Source organism: Aotus nancymaae, unplaced genomic scaffold (assembly GCF_030222135.1).
Source record: "Aotus nancymaae isolate 86718 unplaced genomic scaffold, 86718_ANA_hifiasm-v0.15.2.pri h1tg000017l, whole genome shotgun sequence".
Classification (NCBI taxonomy): domain Eukaryota; kingdom Metazoa; phylum Chordata; class Mammalia; order Primates; family Aotidae; genus Aotus; species Aotus nancymaae.
Window position 1 is genome coordinate 772,688 of NW_026988429.1, and position 27,639 is coordinate 800,326.

Consider the following 27,639-nt stretch of genomic DNA (forward strand, 5'->3'; position numbering starts at 1 on the left):
AGAAGCCAGGAGGCGGCCAGGAAGGATTCCACCCAGAGCCTCAGGGAGCATGGTGGTCCTGCCAACCCCTGCTGTGGAACTCCTGGCCTCCAGAACTGCGGGAGAGTAACCTTCTGTGGTTTTTTTTTTTTTTTTTTTTTTTTGAGGCGAAGTTTCGCTCGTTACCCAGGCTGGAGTGCAATGGCGCGATCACGGCTCACTGCAACCTCCGCCTCCTGGGTTCAGGCAATTCTCCTGCCTCAGCCTCCTGAGTAGCTGGGATTACAGGCACGCGCCACCATGCCCAGCTAATTTTTTGTATTAGTAGAGACGGGGTTTCACCATGTTGACCAGAACGGTCTCGATCTCTTGACCTCGTGATCCACCCGTCTCGGCCTCCCAAAGTGCTGGGATTACAGGCTTGAGCCACCGCGCCCGGCCACCTTCTGTGGTTTTAAGCCGCCTAGTTTGTGGTACTTTGTTACAGCAGACCCAGGAAACAGGCACCAAACGATGTCTAAGAGAAAAGTTTGGGTTCTTCTCCTGTATAGGGTCTCAAATTCCCCTCTCCTGAGGCAACCCTTTTTGGGGATCCATGATGGGGCTCAAGGGCTCTGGGAGGGAAAGAAGATAGGGGTAACTTGAGTGGGTGCTACAGGCCGTGGGTGGGAAAGGTCCCTAGAGGGCAGCTGAGAAGGAGAGAAGTCTAAAGGACAGCAGGGTCACTGTGAGGCCTGGGGTGGGCACCTTCCTGTCCAGATAAGCTCCTCCCCGATTTCATGCATGGCTGGCATCTCTGCATCATCTCCGCTGCTCGTTCCGCCGGCCCCACCACCACCGCTGGCCCCGCCGCCACCACCACCACCTCCGTTGCCTCCTCCAGCAGCTCCGCCACCTCCTCCCACAGAGCCATTCATCTGGCCCAGCTCTGCCAGGGAGAACACAGATTTCCTGGAAGAGAAGGGGGATGAGGGAGAGGGGGACCCTAGAGCACCCCTCATCTCTCCAACCAGAATTATGAAATATCTTAGGAGACAGACATAAACGCAGATAATGATCTAACACTATCCACATGCAGGTCACCTAGATTTTACAAATGTTCACATTTAGCCATATTTGCTTCTGATATAGCTTTTTATTTTTTTGAGATGGAGTCTCGCTCTGTTGCCTAGGCTGGAGTGCAGTGGCACCTTCTGGGCTCACTGCAACCTCTGCCTCCTGGGTTCAAGCAACTCTCCTGCCTCAGCCTCCTGAGTAGCTGGGATTACAAACGCATGCCACCACGCCTGGCTAATTTTTGTACTTTTAGTTGAGATGAGGTTTCACCATTTTGGTCAGGCTGGTCTTGAACTCTTGACCTCATGATCTGCCTGTCTCAGCCTCCCAAAGTGCTGGGATTACAGGCATGAGCCACTGCGCCTGGCCTTCTCGTTATTTTTAAACTTATTTTAAAAATTGTTTTGAGATAGGGTCAAATGCTCTTGCCCAGGCTGGTATAGAGTGGCATGATCATAGCTCCCTGCAGCCTCGACCTCCTGGGCTCAATCAATCCTGCCTTGGCCTCCAGAGTAGCAGGATCTACAGGTGTGTGCCACCATGCCCAGCTAATTTTTTTTTTTTTTTTGGCAGAAACAAGATCTCACTATGTTGCCCAGGCTGGTCTCAAACTCCTGGGCTCAAGTAATCCACTCACCTCGGCCTCCTAAAGTGTTGAGATTACAGGCGTGAGCCACCATGCCGGGCCTCAGATGTATTTTAAAAAATAAAACGATACTGACAGAGTTGAAGCCTCCTTTTTCTCTCTCTATCGCCCATTCTCATACATACCTCTTGTCAGCAGAGGGCACCTTCTTGGGAGGCTCAATTCGGATATTTGGGTCCCATTCTCCAGGAGGAAGGACGATGACCTCATCCAGAAATTCATCAATTCCTGCGATCAGATCTTCCCGATTGCGGGCTTTGTAGGCCACGTCGCTGAAGAGCTGGCGAGGAGAGAGAAGGGAGAAAAAAAAGGTCAGTTCTCTTTGTGACGCGCCCAGGAGCATACCACATCTAGTTTTTAAAGAAATCACTGAACCACATCTCCCACTGCCAACTCACTCTCAGTTTTTGTGAGGGGACCATAGCACACTGGTAAAATATGGCACAACGGGACACAGCAGGCACTGAGGGAAGACAGCCTGTCTTGGATCTTAAGGCCAGGTCTCCATATTCTTGTTTGCAGGACTTTGGTCGAGTTACTTAACCTTTCTGGTTTCAGTTTTTCACACAGCACACACATTAGAAAACCTTTGTAGAGCCCAATCTAAAGAGCTCAGATATTTCACTTCCAATTTTTACTCCCAGCCCTTCACCCTTGGAGGCTCAACCTTCATTGTTCACACTGTCTCCAGAGTGTGCTTTCTGACTTGCAGATTCCATGGGGCTATGCTCATGTTTAACCCTTTTCCCATTTATGAAAAGAAAAGTACAGCTCACTGCCAGTGATCATTTAATTTTACATGAACACACTCTTTGAGGCCAAAGCAAATCTGATTTTCAATGTGAAAATGAAATATAAAAACTATTCTTGGAGTTATTTCTAAACAGAACTAATATCAAAATCATTGGAATAATCAGAATCATCTATTTTGGAAACAGTGGATTCATCAAATGAATCTTAGGCCAACAACTGTTCAAGAATGGTGTTACCATCACTCGTAGGAATGCTAGTTTTCTAGGATTGTATATTTTCAGTCATTGAGAATTACTGTATTTTGTAAATGGAAATACCACAACTAAAAACAGAATGCTATAAGTAGAATGATGTCTTTTGTTTCTAAAATCAACATACTGGAGCAATGTGAAAATAATAATAAAAATGAGACATTTTGTGGGGAAAAGTTATCCCAGGTAAAGGCTGCAGCCACAAGTGCCGCCAGTGAGTATTTTTGGAACAAACGGGAAGAGTTAAAGTCCTCTAGGCTCCCCATCACTCTGGGGACACAGTGTGACTCAGCTCTGCTTACAGGTTTTGTGTAGTCTCTGGCTCACCTCTCCAGTGTCACTTCCTTCCCTTGAAGCTCTTACACTGAGCCTACATCAAACCACCTCCATCCAGCTTCTCTGAGCCTGACCCATTCATTTCCTTTGTCTAGAATGCTTGCCTCGTAGTCTGGTGCTGGGTCTACCTTCCTCCTGCTCCTCGTTAGCTTTAAAGCCCCTTCACCTGTGAAGCCCTCCTTGACCCCCTGGGCAGCTAGCACATGGTTAGTTTTATAATTATCAATTTGTCCCTCATGCTTGATTGGTTCTCCTAAAGGACAATGACTATTCCCCAATTCTCTTGATCTTTAGCATCCTACGTAGTGCCTGGTACACAGTAGGTGCTCCAATGTGCTGGCTGGATAAGTTAATGAATGAAGGTGCAGTGCTTGGTGCAGGAGGCATAAAATTCAGGAGTACAAGCTTTTGGTTACCACTTACATCATCTACCATGAGGGTTGCAATGGCACGGCCAATTTCATTGTAGGATTTTGCTCTCCCAGAAGGTCCCAGCAGTATAAACAGAAATCTGCAAAGAAGATGGAGGAGGAGACAGAGAAGATGAAGGAAGAGGAGCATGAAAGTGAGAAGAAAAAACAGAAGCAGGTGAAGAGAGTTTTTTGGCCCCAAACAATATCCATTCTTAACTTTTTTTTTTTTTTTTTTTTTTTTTTTTGTGATAGGGTCTCACTCCATCTTCCAGGCTGGAGTGCAGTGGCGCAATGTTGGCTTACTGCAAACTACATCTTGTGGGCTCAAGTGATCCTCCCACCTCAGCCTCCTGAGTAGCTGGGACTATGGGTGTGCACCACCATGCCCAGCTAAGTTTTCGTATTTTTAGTAGATACAGGGTTTCACCATGCTGTCCAGGCTGGCCTCCAATTCTTGGGCTTGAGCAATTCACCCGCCTTGGCCTCCCAAAATGCTGGGATTAGAGGTGTGAGCCACTGCGCCCAGCCCATTTTAACTTTTTTACTTCCCTCTGTGGAACCCCATGTTTGCTTTGGAGGAACATTTCCTCTTCCCCTCCCTTAGGCTCCCCCTTGAGCATCCTCACCTTTGTCTTGCTGCCAATGTCCACCTGACAACTTCTCTCCCAGTTGTTACCTCCTCTTTTATGATTTTTAATAAACTCTAAAACTCTTCCCTAGTTAGAAGATAACCCTTCCCAGCAACCTCCACATTTAGAGGTGTCTCCAAGAGCACTAACAATCAACAGCACTGCTTGCTGACTGCATGGACAGCTGGCTCCCTGAGAGTGGCATGGGGACAGGTTTCAATGGCTCTCACCTGGTGGGGACAGGCACCTCTGTCACACCTCCCAGCATGGCTGACTGGATGAGGCGCACGAACGCGATGAATGGCTGGTCTAGGAAGTCTACCTCACCCACGAGCACGTTGGAGGCTTCTGAGTCCTTGGGGATCTTCTTCATGAATTTGTTTTTCCGCTGGACAGGGAGGGAAAACAAGATAGACATGGAGACTCTCACCTGCTCTCACTCCCTCACTCCCCTTCAGACTGCTTTCAGCCCTAACTTGAAAAAAATTCTCCCAATGTTGCCAAGAGACTGAAAGAATAACCAAGTACTCTCCCAATTCTGCAGATAGGGAGATTGAATGTAGGTTACCCCAGGCACCATTAAGCTTTGTAGATGGGAAGGAACTGGCAATGACTTGGCCCTAAGATATTCCTTGATGGATGAAAACTATTCCACTGAGTTGTGGGTTGAGGGGTCAGAGAAGAGCCCCAGGCTTGCTGGACATCAGGCCTCACTGGATGACCTCTTCCAGGCTGAGCAGATGGGAGTGTCAGCGCTTCTACTCCAGTCACCCAGACCCCCCGCCTCTACCCTCACTTTTGGTGGCTGTGGGGAGGAGGAGGCCTGTTCTGATGGTCAAAGTAGACAGGCCTTGTTTTCCCTTTGCCACCAGCTTCCTGGCTCACAGGAATTCTTGGACCAGTCTCAAAGTCTGGGAGATTTCCATGCCCCCAAGTTACCCCCAGGGGACCTCCCAGGAAATTCGTAACTTCTGGGATTTTCCAGTAGAGACTATCAAGGTGGCCTCTCTCCAGTCCCTCTGGCTAGTGTCTCTTCAGGGGAGGTAGGTCATACAGGCAGAGCCAGTGGGGTCTGATGTGAGAGGTATTGGAGACAAGCCCTCCACTCAAATGTGTTCCCACTCTCTGTGTTTATAACTTCATTCTTCCTGAGTCCTTTTTTATGCTGAAAATACCCCAGGGATGATTACTTTCAAGCTCTTCTTAGTCCTTAACATCTTAGAATGATTCCTTTTTCAGATTGCTTTCCCTCTGGGCAGCAAGGGCATGGACAGACAAGAGACAGAGATAATTTTGTCGGAAGACAGAGGGGGAGCAGTTGCAGTGGTGGCAGGGCTGAGTGCAGTCCACAGTGGCTGAAACAACAGAAAAGAGCCTAGGGGTAGAGGACAGCTCTAAAGAAAACACCTGCAAACATCACAATTTTCCCACCAATCTCCCCTCTGCTGGAGTCTTTCCTATGGGCACAGACCTGTCTGTTTCTCACAGGCTCAGTGAAGACACAGGTTCCTTGTGTCTCTTCCCGTCCCTGTGGAGGGGTCAGCTGTGGGCATGGATATGGTCAACAGGTCCTGCCCTTTTACGCCCACAGCTGTTTCCTGATCTGACTTATGTGGGGGCATGATACACACTGGGCTGCGTGGCCTACCAGTATGAGCAAGGCCTGCACCCTTATAATCTTTTAAATTCAATCAGGAAAAAAAAAACCCACAACCACCCGGGCAACCATCAGCAGCCTCAAGGATCCTAATATAGTGACAAAAAGCAGGAATTGACAGGAACAACAGAGTCCCCGAGACTCAAAAAGTCCCTTTGTCTCAGGCATGGTCAGCTGATTAATAAGCAGTGTTCTTCAGGGTGGAGAGCTGGGTGTACGAGGGCAGCCACCGTCTCTGAGCATCAGGCAGGGAGGGGATCCAGGGCAGGGGAGGAGATGCATGCTAAGCAGGAGCACCCTGGAGAATGAGGCTTTGGAAGCAGCAATGCTTCAGGGTGTCCCAACAAACCCACTTGTTTTTGTTTTTGTTTTGTTTTGTTTTGTTTTGTTTTGAGACAAGAGTCTCGCTCTGTCGCCCCGGCTGGAGTGCAGTGGCACGATCTCGGCTCACTGCAACCTCCTCCTCCCAGGTTCAAGCCCTTCTCCAGCCTCAGTCTCCCAAGTAGCTGGGACTACAGGCATATGCCATCATGTCCAGCTAATTTTTGTATTTTTGGTTGAAACAGGGGGTCTCTGTGTTGGCCAGGCTGGTCTGGAACTCCTGGCCTCAAGTGATCCATCTGCCTCAGCCTCCCAAAGTGCTGGGATTACAGATGTGAGCCATAACATCTGGCCATCAAACCAACCCACTTGTAATCCAGGAGAGAAGAGAAACTGAACCAGGGACTTGGTCCTTCCTTACACATTGTGACCTGTTTGGTAAGGAGGCCAGGGTTGTGGCATCCCCAAAATAGGAGCATGCTAGTGTTCCGACCAACCCTGGCTTGCCTGCAGCCTGGACATGGGTTTGTATAACCAGAGCCCTGCTGACTCCACTTCCTGAACCCCTGGAGTCACTGCAGCACAATGATACTGTCTGAATCTACTCTCTGTTCACTGAGAATCTGCCAACTCAGGGCAGGCATGGAGTTTAGTATTGTATAAACCAATGATGAAGAAAGAGCCTGCAGAGCAAATGCCTCTGGGCTTGCTAAAGAACGCCCACTGGCATAGACCACTGATGCTGCTTCTCAGTATTTGCAGCATCAGGTATCAGCAAGGAGAACTAGACGCTGGCGTTAGGTGGTGGGTTCCAATCCCTAAATCGAGGAAGCACTGCCTGCTGAAAGTGACAGCTAGTGTTGTTATTACCATTCACACATTCATTAAAATAGGTTATAAAAAACTTTTACTGGGAAATGCTTTCTTTTTTAAAAAATTTATTTATTTATTTATTTATTTTTGAAACAGAGTTTCGCTCTTGTTACCCAGGCTGGAGTGCAATGGCGCGATCTCGACTCACCGCAACCTCCGCCTCCTGGGTTCAGGCAATTCTCCTGCCTCAGCCTCCTGAGTAGCTGGGATTACAGGCACGTGCCACCATGCCCAGCTAATTTTTTTGTATTTTTAGTAGAGACGGGGTTTCACCATGTTAACCAGAATGGTCTCGATCTCTTGACCTCGTGATCCACCCGCCTCAGCCTCTCAAAGTGCTGGGATTACAGGCGTGAGCCATCGCGCCGGGCCCCAGGAAATGCTTTCTTATTACAGTTCCACTGTCTGTGTGCATGACTAAAACCGGTTTTCCTCTCCAAATAATGCTCCAGAATACTAAGTTCTTCCTAAATTACTCCAAAATTAAGAGCTCTAGGAGTTAGACTACCTAGGTCACATCAGAGTTCTGCCTTTCAGCTCTATAGACTTGTGTGTGTTATTTAACTGATGTAAGCCTCAGTGTTCTCTCATGAGTAAAATGGGAATGAAAATAGTATCTTTGTGATTCATAGAAAATGCCTGGGACAGTGTAGCGCATGCAGTGTGGACTTTAAATGTTGGTTGATTTTGTTATTGTTTAGTTTATTTTTGCCCAGGACACTGACATGAGAGGCTGACTTTGTTTTTGCCTTCCACCAAACTTAGGGGTGCCTGAAAGGCTTGCAGGTCACCCAAGCTCCTGAAGGCTTCTGGCCAAGTTTCAGGTTTCCTTTGTCATTTTTCTTCCTACTCCTGGGAGACAGACAAGGGGACCATGGGACCTCCTGTCCTTGAGGTGTGCAGGAGCTGGAATTGAGGGGGCCTCCTCTGGCCTTCCCCAAGGGGCACAGTCACAGGATTCTGGGGCTGTGGGACTTAGAACTGGACCCAACCTGTTTGTAGGATTCTGATCTCATCAAGGAAGTTTCAGTCCAGCTCATGGGAGACTACAGGAAGATGCACTATTGGACAGTCTAAGCAATTAACTACCACTGTTCTCACAGGGAGACTCTTTTCCGTCTCTCTGCCAGCCCCAATCCCTATCCCATCTTTAAAGTTGCCTGTGGGTCACAGGGGAGATGAAATCATGTGTGCTGGTCTTTTCTCTTCAACAAATGCTGAGCTCAAGGACAGCTGGCACCTCATTTGATCATGTTCTCTGTCCCACAGCCCGAGGGCCTGACATAGAGCCAGCACCTGGGACTCAATCAGTCCCTGACTGCTGGGCTTGGCAGAGTCCCCCAGGTGGCCCACAGTCCCCACCGGGGACCTTCCTGGAATTCCCCTCCTTCATGGGAGTGGAATTCTGCCCATAGGGGATCCCTGCCCCGTGAAACCAAAGACTTCCTCCTACCCTGGCCCTCCATTGCAGCCAAGTGCAGGGATTTTACTACCTGGTCTGTATTTGGGGTGAGAGAAATGTCATTCATGCTTCTGCTCTGGGCATGACCTAGGAGAGAAGGAAAGGAAGATCCATCAGGGGAAGCCAGGCTCTCACAGGTCCCTTTGCTACAGCCCCTACTTATGCCTCTCCTATGTTCATAACCAAAGCAAGTTCCTTCCCCCTTAATCCTGCAGCTCCCTTAAGCTAGCATCCTCTCACTTTCCTTCCATTTAATGGTTTTCCTGAAAGAGGTGTCAGACTCTAGGTTCCACTGTTTCCTTCTCCCTCCTCAATCTACCGCACTCTAGTCTCTACTCTTCAACTCCACCTTCTTGGACATCACCAGGCTGTCTACTCTGGGTCTGGCTCTGTACCAGCCCTGGATAGGGGGAGGGACAACAGATGCATTATTAGATGAGGGGCCATGTATCACTAAGCTTGGAATTTGCTGGACAGGGGAGAAGTTTCACCTCTGTCCTCCATGACCAGTGAGAATCTTTAAAGATGGGCTGGTGATTAAGGCTGACAGAGGGAAGGAAGGTGGTCTCCCCATGAGAACAGTGATAGTCAATTATTTGGACTGCCCAATAGTTCCTTCCTCTGTTAAAGGGGAGAAAGTCAGCTCTCTTCTCCCACTAGCCCAATCTGGTAGATACCCTCAGACCTACTGTGTCTCAGCTATTGGCCTGTGCCACTCCTGGTGTCCGGAACGTGGGTCCTCTCAGCTCTCCTCCTCTCATTTCTGTCCCAGGATCCTCTCCTGCTTGGGCCTCCTGGGGCCTTGTCTTTGCTCTCATCCCCTCCAGGTGCCTCAGCCTCTCCGCTGGTCAATTACCCCCACTCCTATTATTTCCAACACCGATCTGGACTGAGGATGCCCAGGATGGATCTTTAGTCTGACCCCTCTTCTGAGTTGCAGACTCCTCGAAGCAGCCCCCTCTGGCACCTCAAACACAACTCTTTACCTTCCACCAAATCACTCCCCTCACAAACATATTCCACTCAATGCCCCTCCCTCCTATCCACCAGCCCTTCAGACAGAAATCTAGGAGTAGCCTTGGACCCTCCCTCTTCCTCATCTCCTACTTCCCACCAGCCCTTCAATTCTACCTCTGTCCCTTACTTTCCATTCTTGAATGTAGGCTCAGTCTCTGCCTTCCAATCTGGCCCCTTCTAGTTTATTCCTACTGGGACAGAAATCTGATTATGGCATGCTCCTGCTTCAAGCTTCCCATTACCTTCAGAATAAAATCCGGGTTTTTTGTTTTGTTTTGGGTTTTTTTTTTTTTTTTGAGACCAAGTTTTGCTCTTGTTGCCCAGGCTGGAGTGCAATGGCACGATCTGGGCTCACCACGACCTGTACCTCCCAGGTTCAAGCGAGTCTCCTGCCTCAGCCTCCCAAGTAGCTGGGATTATAGGCATGTACCAACACACCCAGCTAATTTTGTATTTTTAGTAGAGACGGGGTTTCTCCATGTTGGTCAGGCTGATCTCGAACTCTTGACCTCAGGTGATCTGCCCACCTTGGTCTCCCAAAGTGCTGGGATTACAGGAGTGAGCCACCGTGCCCCACTAGGATCTGAGTACTTTTGCTGGATATACAAGGCCCTCTTTGCTTTGACCTTCTCTTCCCCTTAACTCTTGCACTTCCTGTAAACTGAACTGATGTTCTTTACCTCCAGCTCCTTCTCTTCCCTCCCCCAACCTGCTATTTGTTTCCTTTGTTTAGAACCCCCTCTTCCTTCTCCTTGCTCCTGGAAAACTTCTGTTTATGCTCCAAGACTCAATCAGTGTCTCCTCTTCTCCGATCCTTCTCCTGTGCCCTGTGTTCTTCATGCTGGGCCACCTCAGGGCGGGTGACCACCTTGAATATGACCTGGTTCACACAAAGCTGTAACCATCCACTCATGCCTCTTGTCCCAGTGGTTCCCACCCCCAAGTGGTGTCGGTAGGGAGGCGACCTAATATACAATGACAACTGAGTGGAAGGTCTTCCCGAAGCCACTGTCTACCCACTGAACACTCACTGGGCATCCCTATGTGGAATAACCAGGCCAGGGGAGACTAAGTGGACTTGGGCCAGCAGGACAGAGAGAGAAGACTGCAGCAAACACCTGCTATGGCCAAGGCCAAGGCCATGGGCAGGGGCTGCACTGCCCCCCAAGTCACTCCTTGGGCATGGACGGGGCACAGCACTGGGTTGCACTTGTTAACATCTTGGCATTTTAGCAAAAGTACCAGAAGGAAAATAGTACTTCACTGCTTTTTCTTTTTCTCTTCATTTTCTAAGTTGGCTCCTTTCTTTCCTCCAGCTTGCCTGTCTGTGTATCCCTGACAAGCTGCGTAAAAAGCCTGTCTGTGACCTCTCACCTCAAACCACGCCCCCCACTCCCGACACCATCCATTCCCAGCAAAAAGGGGCCATGACTTTGCCCACATTTCTTCTCCATGTGGTGGTACAAGACTACCATCCAGTGATGGGAATGCTGCCTGACTGAACTGAAGGAAAGGACCTTGCTTTTTTTTTTTTTTTTTTAATTCCGTTTCCAGGAAAGCTTTTCACCAAAAAACAGGGTTAATGTCAGTTTGGTGAAGATGAAGATACAAACTGAGATAAAAATGCCTAGAACATGGGAGTGAGTGTTGATTACATCAGGATGTGACTGAGAGCCTCATTTTTCAGAGGAATGACTTGAATACTAAGGTAGTAAATAAGCCTTACTAAGGTAGTAAATACTAAGGTAGTAAATGAGGTTTAGAGTGAAAGTTAGGCTTCTCCTGATCCATGCCCTGAGAATTCTTGGCAGATCCTGGGCTTTGTCTCCCCCACCTATGGCAATGTGGCCATGTCACAGCTGCCACAGCCTAAACAAAGCTACCACAGAGCGGCGGAGCACACACTCACATAGACGTCCGTAAGTTGCACTCTGCTGCATCCGCAGGTCCTCCGTGGAGTGGTGTAGACTCGGGCCAGCACCAGGGCTCCGGCCAGGACTGCGATCTGAGAGGAGAATCAGAACGGACTTGGCTTCAACAGCCTTGCTGGTATAGCAAAGTCTCTCAGGTTAGTTCACGTTAACTAAATAAAATTGGGCTATGAGACATGTCTCTTCCCCTTCCAGGAAGAATTTTTTTTTTTTTTTTCATTTAAGCAAGTCAATAGTCTGAACAAGATTATAGACTGGGCGCAGTGGCTCATGCCTGTAATTCCAGTACTTTGGGAGGCTGAGGCGGGTGGATCACCTGAGGTCAGGAGTTCGAGATCAGCCTGGCCAACATGGTGAAACCCTGTTTCTACTAAAAATACAAAAATTAGCCAGGTGTGGTGGTGGGCACCTGTAGTCCCAGCTACTTGGGTGGCTGAGGCAGGAGAATTGCTTGAATGCAGAAGGCAGAAAATGCAGTGAGCCAAGATTGTGCCACTGCACTCCAGCCTGGGTGACAGAATGAGACTCTGTTTCAAAAAACAAAAACAAAAACAAAACAAGATTACAGAGAGAATATCTGTACTGTTGAAAGTGAGATAGATACACAATTGATTAAATGGGCACCAGCTGTAGTAGACTGCTTGGGTTCATCCCTGATTCTACCACTTACTGGCTGTGTGACCTTAGGCAAGCTACTTAAACTCTCTGTGTCTCAGGTGTCTCATCTGTAAAATGTTGACAAGAACCATACCTACACACCACAGTGTTTTTGTGAGGATGAAGTGAGTTAAAACAGGAAGAGCACTCAGAATAGTGCCCAGAATGTGGTAAGTGCTGAGTATGTATCTATTGTTATTATGGTATGTTAAACACTTCCCATTGTTTGTTGGGGGATTTTTTTGAGACAAGGTCTTGCTCTTTCACCCAGGCTGGAGTGCTATGGCATGATCTCAGCTCACTGCAACCTCTGTCTCCTGGGTTCAAGCGATCCTCCCTCCTCAGCTTCCTGATTAGCTGAGACTACAGGTGTGTGGCACCACGCCTGGCTAATTTTTTGTAGAGGCGGGGTTTATGCCATGGGGTTTTGTAGAGATGGGGTTAAACCATAGAGTTTATGTATTTCTTGTAGAGACTGGGTGTATGTCATGTTGCCCAGGCTGGTCGCAAACTCCTGAGCTCAAGCAATCTGCCCACCTTGGACTCTCAAAGTACTGGGATTACAGGTGTACGCCACCATGCCCAGGTCACTTCCCATTTTTAAGTAATTCATTTAAAGAGGTTCCTCAGTGTTTTTAATTTTGCAACTTTGTCTGGTTACTGTGTTTGTCTGACAGGCTCAGCAGGGCTAATGTCTCTGGGTATCTAGGCTCAAATAGGATAGTGGAGTGTTGGATATTGCAGATATGTGCATGGAACAATCCACCCTCTCTGAATGGTCCCAGGTCCTGTTAATCAGAGTGACATCAGCCACCTGGTCTACAAGCCCTGGCACTCTTGAGATAAGCCCAGCCCCTTCCATCACCCTGTTGTGTTCCATTTTCTGCTGAGGCTCTTGACCTATCTAGGGGGTTTGATGTGAAACTTTTCGGTCTTTTGCATAAGCAAGCCATCTCTACCAGCATTTCCCAATGCTGTGTGACATGGCAATCTCCTGGGGTATGTTCTAACCTCTCTCTCTTTTCCTAGGCCATACCCCAGACCAACTGACTCCAACTCTCCAGGATGGGGCCAAGGCATTAGGACACATCTCAAGCCCCAAAGTGATTTACAATGTGCAGCCCTGGCTAAGAACCAACTCTTTTCCTAGAAAGTGTTCTGCTCTGGTGGTAGGAACAACATGGGAGTATGGCTGGGATCCCTGCAGGCCTGCCAGAGAAGGAGACTGAGGGATTCCCCAAACATCAGAATTTCTCCAGAAACTCCCAGCCCCTAAAGTGGGCTCACCTGGATACCAGGGCCTCATACTTGGCCCTGCATGTCCCATGCCCACCAGCATACGCCCCAACTCACTTGTGGTGGAGACTGACTTCCCAATGTCGACTAAGGAGCGGTGGATGGGCTTCTTGGTTTGGTGACGGTGCCTCCTCAGGAGGACGTAACTGACCCTCTCCCGGAGCTCTGGCCGCAGGAGACCATCCTCAATCTGCTTCTCAATGACATCATCTGCATGGAAAACAAACACACTTCATCCCTGTGGACAGAACAGCCCCAGGGTGTGGGGGTCTTTCACCTGTTACGAGTGGGATTAAATGTGAGCTGGAGGTGTCAGCAGGTGTGTGGAAATACTTCTGGCTTTGCCACTAACTGTGGAAAACTGGGCACATCACCAACTCTTGGCCTCCTGTTCAAGGGTGCATGCATGTCTGTGTGTGTGTGTGTGTGTGTGTGCATGTGCATGTGTGTGTATGTATGTAAGACTCTGCTCTGTCAATGTTCTTATGAAAAGTGAAATAAACAGTCCATATGAAATTGCCCCAGGAAGCATAAAGGTATTGTGTTCAATGATTTTAGTCCTAAAATGAATTCTTTTTAGAAAAGCATTTTGGGTAAAATACTTCTGGAAAAACCCAATGTGCTGGAACAAAACTGACAAAAAATTTTAGGGGTGTTAAGGCAAGCTACCTCCTCCCTTTGACACACCACTAAATGACAGCTAATTTCCTAAAGATTAATAATGACCCATTTTACCCTGAAAAGAAATAGGTTGTCATGGCAAGAGGTGTCTCTGACCATGCCAAGAGGCCCTCTCCCCTTTTACTACATTTCTGGATAGCATTTTGGAGGATGGTCTCTTCCTCTCTGCTGGAGGTCTGTGTGGAACTGAAACTTGGGGCAGCTTTGATCCTGCCCTGGGAGCAACAGAGTCAAAGCTGGTCTCTGCAGAATCAGGTGTCAGAGATGGGCCAGTCGCACAGGCTCGAGGGCAGGCATGAGGTCAGGGGAGCTGCCCTGGTTTGCAAGGGACCACAAGAGAGATGCACACAGTGGCCCCTGCCTCACCTATGATCTGTGGTAAGGAGCCACTGTCCAAATCCAGCAGCACTGTCCCCGTCTGCAGGCAGGTACGGAGCTCGAAGAGGCTGTGCAGGGAGAGTGTGGACACGTGGGGCTTGCTCCAGCGTTCGCCGCCTTCCTCTACCTTTTCTTCAAACTTTATCCACCTGGAAGGGTAAGGATGGGGCTCAGTGTGACCAGGGTCCTCAGGAGGAGGCCCCACCTGGGTCTACCCAAGAGAGTGGTATCATGTGGGGTCATGCTATGTATGTGGTTACAGTGTTTGTCCTAGACTCATAGGCAGAGGATCTCTTGGGGATGACCTCATTTGTCTCCCACTTCTGATGCTGTCATGTTAAGGACAAAGTAGCACCCAGAGAACAACTATACAAGGGCACAAGGGATCTTCTGGGAGTGATGGAAATATTCTAAAATTGGATTATGGTGACGGTTGCATAATTCCATACATTTACTAAAAGTCATTTACCAGTACACTTACAATGAGAGAATTTTAAGTTATTATAGAACAATAAAGCTGTTTTTTTAAAAAAGCCTCAACTGGAACCTGATTACCCCAGGCTGTTCACACATGAGTGTTCAATGTGGTTTGCCAGGAGCAGAAAAAATGTTCCCTGATGAAAAGTATTTCTCTCCGAGTTTCCCTGCAAGGTCTGAAGTTTCCATGCTTTTCACTCTTTTCCCTCTGAAAATTCATGTAAAAATCCACAGGCCATCCGGGGAAGGAAACCAATGATGTGTAGGAATCTGTCCTTTCTAGAAGCCTTGGAATCATAGGCTGGAGTGGAGGTGTGCAAAAAGAAAGGCCTCAGAGAGTGCCAGGGGAGCAAGGAGTCCTGGCTGGAGACCTTAGTTCCCCTTTGTAAGATGTCAACTAACCACAAATGCATGAGTAGCTCCAATCTATTACAACTGAAATCCCAAGGGAGGACTTTTGGACCATGACTATCTAATTCTAAAGATCCTCTTAAAAAAGAAAATGTATCAGAATGGTTGAGGTAAGTTCAAAAACGAAGAGAAATGGGGATGGCTTAGCACATATAAAAACTTGCGGAGAAGCTTCAATAATTAAAGCAGTGTGATTACAGGCCAGATATAGACAAGGGATCAATGGCACAACAGTTCAGAAACACACCTGTATATCCATGGGAATTCAGGGTTTTTTTTTTTTGAGACAGAGTCTCACCCAAGTTGGAGTGCAGTGGCATGATTTCAGCTCGCTGCAACCTCAACCACCTGGGCTCAGGCAATCTACCTACCTCAGCCTCCCAAGTAGCTGGGACTACATGCACATGCCATCATGCCTGGCTAATTTTTGTATTTTTTGTAGAGATGGGGTTTCTTCATGTTGCCCAGGCTGGTCTTGAACTCTTGGGCTTAAGTCATCAGCCCACCTCAGCCTCCCAAAGTGCTAGGATTACAGGCATGAATCACCACGCCCAGTCACGGAATTTGGGTTTTGATGAAGGAGTTGTTTAAAGACAACCAACCTAAAAATAGAAAGTTAAATCTCTACTTTTCACCAAACACAATACTAAATTCTTCATGGATTAAAGTCTAAACATAAAAATAAATCTATAAGCAAAAATGCAAATGTACTAGAAGAGACTATAGGAGAGTATTCTTATATTCTTGGAGAATATTGTAGAGAAAGACTTCCTAAACAAGGTATAAAACCATAAAGAAAAAAATGGACAGATTTGATTACCCAAAACTAAAATAAATGAAAACTTCTGTATAGTAAAATAACATATAAATCAAGTTCAAAGAAAAGTAACATACTGAGAAAAATAACTACAACACAAGAAAGCATCAAAAGACTACTATTTATAATACAACAATGCTCCTTTGAATTCATAAGATTATCCAATTAACTCAAATTATCCAATAGAAGGTAAACAATTCTGAGAAGAAATGAAGATGGCCAATACACATGTGAAAATAAATATGCTCAACTTTACCAGTAATCACAAACTTTTAAATTACTACAAATGAAATAACGTTCTTCATTTCTTACACTGGCATCAGTTAAAAAGATCAACAACTTCCTGTGTCAGTGAAAACGTGGGATGTGGCCTCTCATCTACTGCAGGTGTAATGACACAGGCTTCCTGGTGTGGGCAGCCTCTTTCAACATTCAGTGTGTATACCTTTTGACCCATGGTTCCATTTCTAGGAAATGATCACAGGAACATAATTACACTGCCACACCCTGTAATATGTATACAAGAATGCTCGATGAAGCTTTGTCTGTTAGGCTGAAGAACTGGAAATGACCAGGTTTTCAGTAGAAGTATGATTACATCAATTCTGTATGTTCATGCTGTGGAGTATTCCCCAGAGATAAATAAAAAATTTGACGGTGAACTTACATACTGACAGGGCGGACACTACCATCCCATTTTATAAAAAAGAAAAACACACTTGTGTGTGTGCGCACGTGTCTGGAGAAAGCAAAAGTTTTGGAGGGACCCATGTCAAATGGTAAACAATGATTACTTTGAGCAGAGGAGTAGGATTGTTGTTGGGGCAGGATTTAAGACTTTCACTCTATTGAAACTAATTAGTGTAGCAAGAGTGCGGTCTGTTAGGTTGGGTGAGGTGGCTCATGACTGTGATTCCAGCACTTTGGGAGGTCCAGGTGGGTGGATTGCCTGAGTTCAGCAGTTCAAGACCAGCCTGGGCAACATGTTGAAACCCTGACCCTACCAAAAAATACAAAAAAATTAGCTGGGCATGGTGGCACACAGCTGTGGTCCCAGTTTCTTGGGAGGCTGAGGTGGGAGGATCACTTGAGCCTGGAAGGCAGAGGTTGCAGCAAGCCGAGATTGCACCACTGCACTCCAGCCTGGGTGACAGAGTAAGACTCTGACTAAGTTTTTTTTTTTAAAGAGTGCAGTCTATGCAGCAACACTATCAGGTTTTGAATACCAGCTCTGTCATTTACTAGCTGAGACTCTCAGGTAAGTTACTTAATCTCTCATCACCTTTGATTTCTTCAGTAATAATAATAGTGTACAGGAATTAGAGCAGTGACTAGCACATAAGATATACTCTGCTAATGTTAGCTATTAAGTTAAAAATAAAGTTTGAAATTTTAGGAACAATAAAAAAGAAGAAAGTAAAGTCGTTCAAAGGTCCTCCAAGCAGGAGAGGTTGATGTTTTGGTAACTGCCATTCTAGATCTCCCTGTGCATATGTGCACACATGTCCGTGCTTGCATTAACTTTACACTAATGGCACCACAAGGACCTTAAGGGCATAATATCTAATGGACATCTTTTCATGTCTATTAGTACTAACATCATTCTGAAGTCTTTCTAGTATTCCACTGTCTGAACATACCATAATTGATATGAACAGTTCTCAATTGGTGGACATTTAGATTATTTCTAATTATTCTTTATTATCAATTAAGGCTGATCTGAACATCCTTGGTCCCTGCTCAACAATTTTTTTAGGATAAACTCTCAGAAGTGGAATTGCTATGTCTGCACATTTTTACATTTATAACAAACATTACCAAACTGTTTTCCAGAAAGCTTGTGTCACTGACCACTGCTACCAATGAGATATTCCATTTCCCTAAAGTCTCCCAGACTCTGGTATTTTCATTCTTTTTCACCTTTGTTTATTTGGTGATTGAAAAATTATCTCACATTTGCATTTTTCTGATTGCTAGTGAGATTGAACATCTTCTCCTTTGTCAGATTACCTCTTCACGTAACTGTATATTTTGCATTATCGATGTTTAACATCTTCATTCCATACATTTATTTGAGACAAGTTAACCAGGCACCTGGTGGGACCCTGGGGGATCAGACAGACACAGGATGGGGAGGTTTAATTAGAGAAGGACTGGGAGGTAAAGAACTAAAACACGGGGGCCGGAGCCAGAGACCAGGCAGACAAGTCGTAGCTGACCTTTCCGTGGGGAAATCTGTTTGGGAAACATCATTTAAATTATGGCAGATCCAAGACTATGTGATGTCAAGAATTAGATGTTTCTAAAAGGTATATTAACATAAGAGTTTACAAGGAATAGACCAAAGGATAAGTCCAAATTTTTTGTTTGTTTGTTTTTGAGACAGAGTTTCACTCTCGTCGCCCAGGCTGGAGTGCAATGGTGTGATCTTTGCTCACTGCAACCTCCCTCAGACTCAGTTAATTGTGTGTGAGAGTGTGTGTGTGTGTGTATGTGTGTGTGTGTATTTTCAGTAGAGACGGGGTTTCACCATGTTGGTCAGGCTGGTCTCAAACTCCTGATCTCAGGTGATCCACCCACCTTGGCCTCTCAAAGTGCTGGGATTACAGACGTGAGCCACTGTGCCAGCCAGTCCAAATGTTTTAGTTGAGAGGATGCTCAACCTTTCTCCGTGAGGACTGACTTCCTATTCAGATTGCCTTTTTTTTTTTTTTTTGCTCAAAAATAATACACAAGATAAACTGAATTGTCATCCTGCTCCCAAAGACTCTTTTGCTACTCCATGGCCTTACCCCATCCACCTAAAGGTGTGATGTGGCCCATGCACAGGGCCACTTGGGTGAGTTCCTCTCTTCACTGTCTCACAAACATCCTAGGCCAGACATTCTCAGGCAGCTGTCTCCCCTGACATCCCATTCTTCAGTCTTCTGCCCATACAAATGTAACTCCACCTGAAGGAGTGATAAGAGCATGGTTCTCTTTGAAACATCCTCTACTAACTCCAGATAGCAGGTAGCAAAGACAAGCAGTCCTCTCCACCTCTCAGGACTTCAACTATTTGTACTGTGTTAGGCACACACCAAACATTAACCTCATACACATATAGACAAGGGCACTAACCCACATGAGAACAGCCTGCAGAAACACTAAATTACTTGTCTCTGGGTTTAAGCCAATGCCAGAACTACACTCAGAATCCAGAGAATTTAAGAAATTCCAGAATACAAGACCACTTAATTAGGGACACCTCTCTAGTCCCCTCTATATCTATTTTGGGAATCCAGATGTTGAACCATTAAGCCTGCCACCTGGAACTTAATTTTGTGTTTTTAATGGCTACAGCTAGAAATTTAGCTCACTTTCACCTTGAATGGAACAAGGAAACATGGAGGACCAAAGATCCATAGCAGTGGTTTTCAACCTTGGCTGTCCATTAGAATAACTTGGAGAGATTTATAAAAATACCAATGCCTGGATGGTTACTCCACCAGGAGGGTGGCCCTGCCATGGAAACTCCCAGGTTATTTGACTGCACCTGAACCTCTGCTCTGTAGGCACATAGGATGGTGTGACTAAGGGATAGTTCAACCTTTTTTTTTTAAGATGGAGTCTTGCTCTATCACCCAGGCTGGAGTGCAGTGGTGTGATCTTGGCTCAGCGCAACCTCCACCTCCCAGGTTCAAGTGGTTCTCCTGTCTCAGCCTCCTGAGTAGCTGGGATTACAGGCATGTGCCACCATGCCTGGCTAATGTTTGTATTTTTAGTAGAGACGAGGTTTCACCATATTGGCCAAGCTGGTCTCGAACTCCTGACCTCGTGATCCACCTGCCTCGGCCTCCCAAAGTGCTGGGATTACAGGTGTGAGCCACCGCGCCCAGCTGGGATAGTTCAACTTACATGGGGTTTCAATGCAGGCAAACATAGCTCACGTGGGTCTGATTCTCATTATACAAAGGGATATGGCCTCTTTCCCTTAGAATGGCTCCAAGAACACCAGCTGAAAGGGTCTCCTTTCTAGCACAGTCAGGCTATGCTTTATTTTCTCTGATTTTATAATTGAAGTCCATTTAGAGTATATACTACTACACCAGTGTGTCTCAAACTCTAATGTGCATGGGGATCTTGTCAAAATGCAGATCCTCATTCAGCAGGTCTGGAATGAAGTCAAAAATTCTACATTTCTAATAAGCTCCTAGGTGTGCTCATGCTGCTGGTCTGCAGATCACCTCTGACATCATGTAGAATGTCTTATTTTCCTCTCTGTTTTTCACTGCCCAATGAGAGTGCCCCTTCCTCCACAAAGCCTCTGCCAGTTATTCTGCTTATTTCTCCTGTAACACCCTAGGATGGTTCTCAAACTGAAGCATGCATTAGAATTACATGCTTTTAGGACCACACTTTAGGAACCACTGTTCTAGGACGGTGATTCTTAACCTCGATTGCATACAGAAATACCCTAGATACCTTTAAAATCTTCATGTCTCAATCATATCACAGACCAGTTAACATCAGAATAAAAACGGGTGGGATCCAGGCAACTCTGTGCTCCAGACTATTCTAGGTAAAGTTTCTAACTTCCCAGGCTCAGAGCCTAAAATAATTAATTAATCCAGGCTCAGTGCCTAAATTAATAATTAATTATAGTCAATCTTGTTTTATGATTGCTTTGGTATATAACAAATGCCAAATATACATTAAGCTTCTTGAGGACAGGTGCCATTGCTTCCTCTCTGCTGTCCCCTTATGGTCTCCTGCCCAGACCAACCTCATTAAATGCTTGCTCCCTCCTGCTTGAGGGTAGCAAGATCTCACTGATCACTTTGGGTGAGATCTCCCTATGAGGAAATAAGTGGGGGAAAAGAAGCTTGAAGCTCATTTTGTTTAAGTATATTTTAAAATACTCAGAAGTTGGGCATGGTGGCTCACACTTGTAATCCCAGCACTTTGGGATGCTGAGGTGGAAGGATTGATGGAGACCTGCCTGGGCAACAAAGCAAGACTCCATTATACAAAAAATAAAATAATTAACCAGGTGTGGTGGCATATGCCTGTAGTCCCAGCTACTCAGGAGGCTGAGGAAGGAGGATTAAGTCCGGGAGTTTGAGGCTGCAGTGAGCTGTGATTGTGCCACGGCATTGAAGCTTAAGCAACAGAGCAAGACCCTGTCTTTAAAAAGAAAGAAAGAGCCCTTATCTTTTACAGATAGAATGATGTGGTGTTTGGGATTTGTGTCAACATGATCTAACATGTGTGTCTGGGGTAGTAGGTGGGGGACAGATAAACAAGATTTGCTATGACTTAGCTGGTAACTGTTGAATCTGGGTGATGGGCAGGTGAGGGTTCATTCCACTATATACTACTTTTGTATAAATTTGAATTTTCCATAATCAAACATTTTCCAGAATGAATAAAGGAATGGCCTCTGTAAAAAGCCTCTGGTCAACAGGTTTAAAAACTTGTGGAAGCCTGATAAAAAGGTTCATGTGTAATCCCAAACGACTCATTGCAAAGTTAACTTTATACTATGGTTGGCTTCAAAAAGTGGGAATTAGAGTTGGAGAAGCAGGTCAAGTGGAAAGAAAATCTCCACGTTCTCCTTCATTATCCAGCAAAGCTTTAACTTTTAGGGATTTTGCCCAAGTCTGGGTGTAGACTCCCAATTCTGTGCATGCTGGGGTAGGCACCAGGTGCCCCCCTCCTGACTGGAATGGAGCTAAAAGGAACCTCGAAATGTCACATGTCACAGAAAGCAGCTCTCTGTCACACAAAGCAGCGCCAGAACTGAGGCCTTTTCTGTGTCTAGTAACTTGGTCAGAGATATGATTAGAGGACGTTGCTGTTCAATTAATAACAAGAGCAGGAGAAAGCATGATGGGGCTAGCTACCAGGTGCAGCCAAGGCTTCCAATGCTCAAACCACAGGATGGGAGAAGAGGAGGTTCTCCTTCAAGGAGGATCTAGAAAGGGCTGAAAACCAAAAGACCTGAATTCTAGTTCTCTCCTCAGGTGGAAACTTAAATTAACTCCCACTGATCTTGCTGGGGCAGGGTAAGTATCAGCAGTTTTCAATAGCTGCATTAGGATCATCTGGGAGCATTTTACAAATTCTAAAACCCAGGCTGAATCTCAGACTAATTACATCAGAATCTCAGGGGACTGAGAATCAGATGTCAATATTTTTGTGGTTTTTTTTTTGTTTTAAATTTATCAGAACTCTTGAGCCAAGATGTCAATATTTTCTAAAAAGAAGACACAGATCTTTGAGATGATAAAACAACAGGCTGCCCATTATTGTGTGGTTAGATAAGAATAAATCTGGAGGATATATATATAAACATTGTGATTGAAGAGAAGCTTCTTTCTATCTATACTTATTTTGAATATCATCATAATTAAATTGTGTCCTGGTTCATTTGTTTGCAAAATCCCCCTTAGGACATTCTAATTTTAAAGATGTTTTTAAAAGTGTAATCTTCCATTGTATGCAACCTTTAATGCTAAGGCTACCTTGCCTCTAAACATTTGTTTTAAGAATTATATTTGTGTGAATTTGTTTCTTACATGAAGTTAAGTTTACTCAGCTAAAATTTGTAAAGTATATATTCACATTGTGGTGATTCTATCTATGTGGCCTCACTGACTTTATTCTGTAACTCTCCCATGCTACCCTGTTACCCAAAAGCTTGACTTCTGTGTATTAGTTACAAAGCATCAAGACATGTTTGTGCTTTCTGCCTAAGGCCTGTCTGTAATACATTTTGTGACTAACAAATTTATTTCTTAAAAGTAAGAAATGTAAGTTTTTCTTCATTATCCAGCAAAGCTTTTTAACTTCATATGAGTCATATCAGGACATTAAATTTTCCAACAGAAACCGAAGACCAGTATTAATTCACTTACAGCCCATTATGAACTTTCCTAGAGGTGTCTGAGGAATCATCAGATGCTCCCGGGCTTCAGTCTTTGACAGAGTCACCAAGAAATGATCTGTGGGAGGAAGGTTTTTCAAAAGGGGAACACCTGAGGCTGGGCCTGGTGGCTCACACCTGTGAACACTTTGGGAAGCTGAGGCGGGCAGATCCCTTGAGGTCAGGAGTTTTGAGACCAGCCTGATCAACATGGTGAAACCCCTTCTCTACTAAAAATACAAAGATTAGCTGGGCGTGGTTGTGCATGCCTTTAATCTCAGCTACTCAGGTGGCTGAGGAAGGAGAATCACTTGAGCCCAGGAGGTGGAGGTTGCGGTGAGCCAAGGTTGTGCCACTGCACTATAGCCTGGGCAACAGAGCAAGAATTCATCTCAAAAAAATGGGGGGAACACCTAAGCAAATTTTGGCCCATTCTTACAATTTATTTGTTGAATTCATGCTACATAAAATCACATGCATGAAAATATGTATGTGAGATAGTACAAGATTTTTCTACAACTGATTAAGACTTTGCATCCGGTATATATGTTTATAAACCAAATTTGGCAGTGAATTTGAAAAATTATAAAGTATAAAAGACTGAGTGGGTAGGCATGGGTCAAAGGTCAGCCCACATATGGAGAAGTTCAGAAAGTACCAGAAGGGGCTGATGAGTACCAGAAAGGCCTCACAGGCCTCTTGGGGCACCCACCCCAGTCCAGGCTCAGAAATTTTATCTTTTTGTGTCCCAAAGATGATTAGGTTCAGTGACACTGTCTAATGCTAACCCAGATCATGAAGGCTGATGCATAAACCTGAAGGCCAATTTATTTAATTTACAATGAGATTTACAATAGTTATAGGGGTTAGTTACACTCATCCTCTAGCCTTTGCATTCTCTCCTTACAGGCACATATACTGGGTAAGCCAAATTATCACCAAAAAATTGCTGAATATAGAATCAGAATGAGTTAATCATTAGCTAAGTTATTCCAGGGATTTTAGACTCAGGATGAGAGGTCTGGAATCTTTCATATCTACAGATGAGATATGCCTGGGACTGGGACCAGATAGATGGGACCTTCTATCTTTGATTGTTCTGTAATGAACCCCACTTCCTCCCATGGTTGACTGACTCCCGCTGAATGAAAGTCTTTCCTTTTGCTGGCCTAGGAACCTCTGCTGAGGGCCTTTGGTGATGCAGTGCAGTTTGGGCATTACAGGAGAACCACTCCTTCCCAGACAGTGTTGAACTGCAGTGGCACAGCTAGTGGTGATGGGGGAGAGGTGTGGCATTCCAGGGAGCTGTGGTGAACAGAATGCGGGTAGCCTCTGCTCCCAAGCTCATGCATTTGGTAAAGGGTCCATCCTCCTGCACATCATGTCCTCACATTCAGAGTTGAAGGGGAGCCCACAACTAAGTGAATGCTATCAGACAAAGTTACTGGCAAATTCTGAACAGGCTCTTTCAGAGAGAGAGGCTTCTGAAGCCAAAATCTCTCTGAGGGCCACCTGACTGTGTATGCAGGAAGTCCCTGTAATTGTCCCATGGGACTGTCATCTACAGACTTGTCTGCCTCCCTCAGAGTCTGCTGGTACCTCCCTTCAGTGGCTCCCAGGAGAGGCCCTCTCCTCACCTAGGCCCTCTCTTCCATCTCTGCTATTCTGGGCCAAGCTCAAAGGCCACCTCTCCTATGACAATGCCTTCCCAAGGGGCCAGGTTGAGGAGACCTCTCCTTCCTCTGACTCCCCTCACACTTTTTTTTTTTTTTTTTTTTTTTATCATTTATCACAGAACACTTCCTAATCACTACAACAGCTAAAGCTTACTGAGTACTTTCTATGTGCCAGGCACTATGCTAAGCACTTAACATGTATTATCTCATTTAATCCTTAAATCTATCTCACGAGGTACGTCTGTGACTATTCTCATTGTACAGGTGATGAGACTGAGATCCTTGGGCAGGATAAGGAGCCTGCCCAAGGTCATGTAGCTTATAAGAGACAGAGTTTTAAGGGATGTCTTTAGACTATATAGCCTGTGTTCTCACCACTTTGTCTTTGTACATCCACCTGGGTTTTAGTTATCTGTGTGTATGAGCATATGCCTGCTTTATACAAGATTGGGGTTGAAATATCATGCCTCATGGGCTCCAAGCGCCCCACAGCCTGTTTTTGTTGGCCAGCTAGCTAAACATGGTTTTTATATATTTAAAGTGTTGTAAAGAAGGAGAAAGAAAAGGCAGAGGAGACAAAGGAGAGGAGAAAGAGAGAAAAAGGAAGAGGAGAAAGGAGTGGGGAAGAGGAGGGAAAATAAAAGGGCAGTGGAAGAGATCATTTGTGCACAAAAAGCCTAAAATATTTTCTGTCTGGCCCTTAACAGAACACGATTACTGATACCTGTACTAGATCATAAGCATTTTAAGAACAGATTCAGGCCAAGCATAGTGGCTCACACCTGTAATCCCAGCACTTTGGGAGGCCAAGGCAGGTGGATCACGAGGTCAGGAGTTCAAGACCAGCCTGGCCAAGATGGTGAAACCCTGTCTCTACTAAAAATACAAAAAAAATTAGCTGGGTGTGGTGGCGGGTGCCTGTAATCACAGCTACTCGGGAGGCTGAGGCAGAGAATTGCTTGAACCTGGGAGGCGGAGGTTGCAGTGAGCTAAGATTGCAACATTGCACTCCAGCCTGGGCAACAGAGGGAGACTCCGTCTCAAAAAAAAAAAAAAAAAATTCATAATTTACTCATTTTAATTCTCCCACAGGACCTAACACAACATCCTCTCAACTGTTTTTGGAATGAAAGAAGAGAGGTGTGAGTAAAACAACCTTTCCAAAGTTCTCCTAGACTCAGAGGCTAGAGCTTCCACCTTTCCACTGCTCTAGGGATTGATGCAGTGCTGCAGTGACATCAGCAGATCTCCATGGACAAAGATGGGAGTGGTCTCTCTCTCCTTCAAGAGGAGGATGAGTTTGTAAAATTGCACTACCTATACTCTCATAGGCAACTTGAAGAATTCTGAAAGTTCTGGTTGTTATTAGAGGCAGAACCATGGCCAAAGGATTGCTTACATTAAGCAAGTTCATTACTATCAATGAAAGACATATTTGGGGTGTCCGCTCTGCCTGTATTCCATGGGGATGTGCTCTCCAGGATGTAGCAAGGCCTCCCCATACCTCCTCAGACCTTTGATCTGGGTCCCAGTGATAGGACAATCAAAGTTGGACAGATCAGATCCTCCATGAAGAATTTGAAATTGGGATTGGGAGACAGTCACCTGCTGTGGGATGGTCCCTTGAGTAGGGTGGATGTAAACATGGAAGCTTAGGATTGGCCACAGGCAGGGAGAATCAGAAGAAGCTGGTTGCAGAAGAGTAAAGAGATGCCCTAAGAGAAGCAGAGACCAAAAGCAGAGAGAGAGAGGACAAGCCAGCTTCCCAGGCCCAGCCCTTGAGAGATCATGCCCCTGGGGACCATGAAGTCACTCCAGTGTCCCAGTGATGCTCCCTCCATTTGTATGAGTTAGCCTGAGTGGGCTTCTGTACCTTGTAGCCCCAAACCTCCTGATGATGACTGGCATTTATCTCCCCTTGGGCATTGCACACAGTTCCCGAGAGCTCACTTAAGATTAGGCTGTGGGAGCCAGAGGTTGACATGCTGGGTGGGGGCTCTTGACTCTAGCATAAAGTACTGTTGCTGGCTGGGGGCAGTGGCTCATGCCTGTAATCCTGGCACTTTAGGAGGCTGAGGCGGGTGGAGCACCTGTGGTCAGGAGTTTGAGACCAGCCTGACTAACATGGTGAGACCCTGTCTCTATTAAAAATGCAAAAATTAGCCGGCGTGGTGGCAGGCACCTGTAATCCTAGCTACTCAGGAGGCTGAGGCAGGAGAATCACTTGAACTCAGGAAATGGAGGTTGCAGTGAGCTGAGATCACACCACTGCACTCCAGCATGGGCAACTGAGTGAGACCCCCATCTCAAAACATAAAGTACTGTTGTCAAAGGATTTTTAGGCAGGACTCTTCCATTGGCACCTCTGGAGTCTGACAAAAAAATCCCTAAAAGCAAACAAAAAAAGTGTTGAAAATAGATAAATACAAATCTTTCATGAAGCTCGGTGATGGGGACCATTCTCTCTACTTTTTATGTTTAAAATTTTTCATAGAAAAAGTTTAAATATATATTTGGATATACAAAAAATATATATGAATAGGTAACTCAAGTAGGGGTTTTGACATGAAGGTGGTTTAATGGTGGAGTTATTCCCCTCCTGACAGCTGCAACTGAGCGGGCTATCCAGGGATGACTTGGATGGGGGAGGTGTTTGCTCCTGCAGACCACCTCCAAGGGTTCTGAGGAGCTGCCAGCCAGTTTTGCCCTATCTGGGAAGAGCTCCCTGAGTGCTCCAGCCCCTGCCATCTCTCCCCACTTAATTAGCCTTCCAATCACACTCACTGGCCAACTAATCTGATCGTTCTATCCTGGGTCACCGCGTGATGGCCTTTAATCACTGCCTGGCTGTCCCCATGGGTGTGAACTTGTGCTTCCCCAGTCCAATTGCAGGACTTTGACAGTCTCTCATGTAGCCCCATCCTGGGCTGTGCTAACTATAAGTTATCCTAAGTCCCTGAGGGATGAAAACCCCTAGCATAGTCCCCATTCTGTGTTTACACTGCCAGCCGTGAG

At 45.9% G+C, this 27,639-nt stretch overlaps 1 protein-coding gene across 8 annotated transcripts in view; it reads right to left on the reverse strand.

Moving 5' to 3' along the window:
- SLC4A5 (solute carrier family 4 member 5) overlaps positions 1 to 27,639 on the reverse strand; it is a 152,121-nt gene that overhangs the window by 38,197 nt on the left and 86,285 nt on the right. For 7 of the 8 annotated variants that reach the window (XM_064377832.1, XM_064377831.1, XM_064377834.1 and 4 more), the window contains 8 exons: positions 14,325 to 14,485; positions 13,335 to 13,487; positions 11,303 to 11,398; positions 8,408 to 8,463; positions 4,294 to 4,451; positions 3,445 to 3,532; positions 1,807 to 1,961; positions 727 to 930 (listed from right to left, as the gene is read on the reverse strand). In XM_064377832.1, coding sequence (XP_064233902.1) covers positions 727 to 930; positions 1,807 to 1,961; positions 3,445 to 3,532; positions 4,294 to 4,451; positions 8,408 to 8,463; positions 11,303 to 11,398; positions 13,335 to 13,487; positions 14,325 to 14,485 — 1,071 coding nt within the window. Of the gene's footprint in view, positions 1 to 726; positions 931 to 1,806; positions 1,962 to 3,444; positions 3,533 to 4,293; positions 4,452 to 8,407; positions 8,464 to 11,302; positions 11,399 to 13,334; positions 13,488 to 14,324; positions 14,486 to 18,833; positions 19,006 to 27,639 lie in introns of those variants that run through there. The other variant, XM_021670956.2, reaches the window with a different exon arrangement.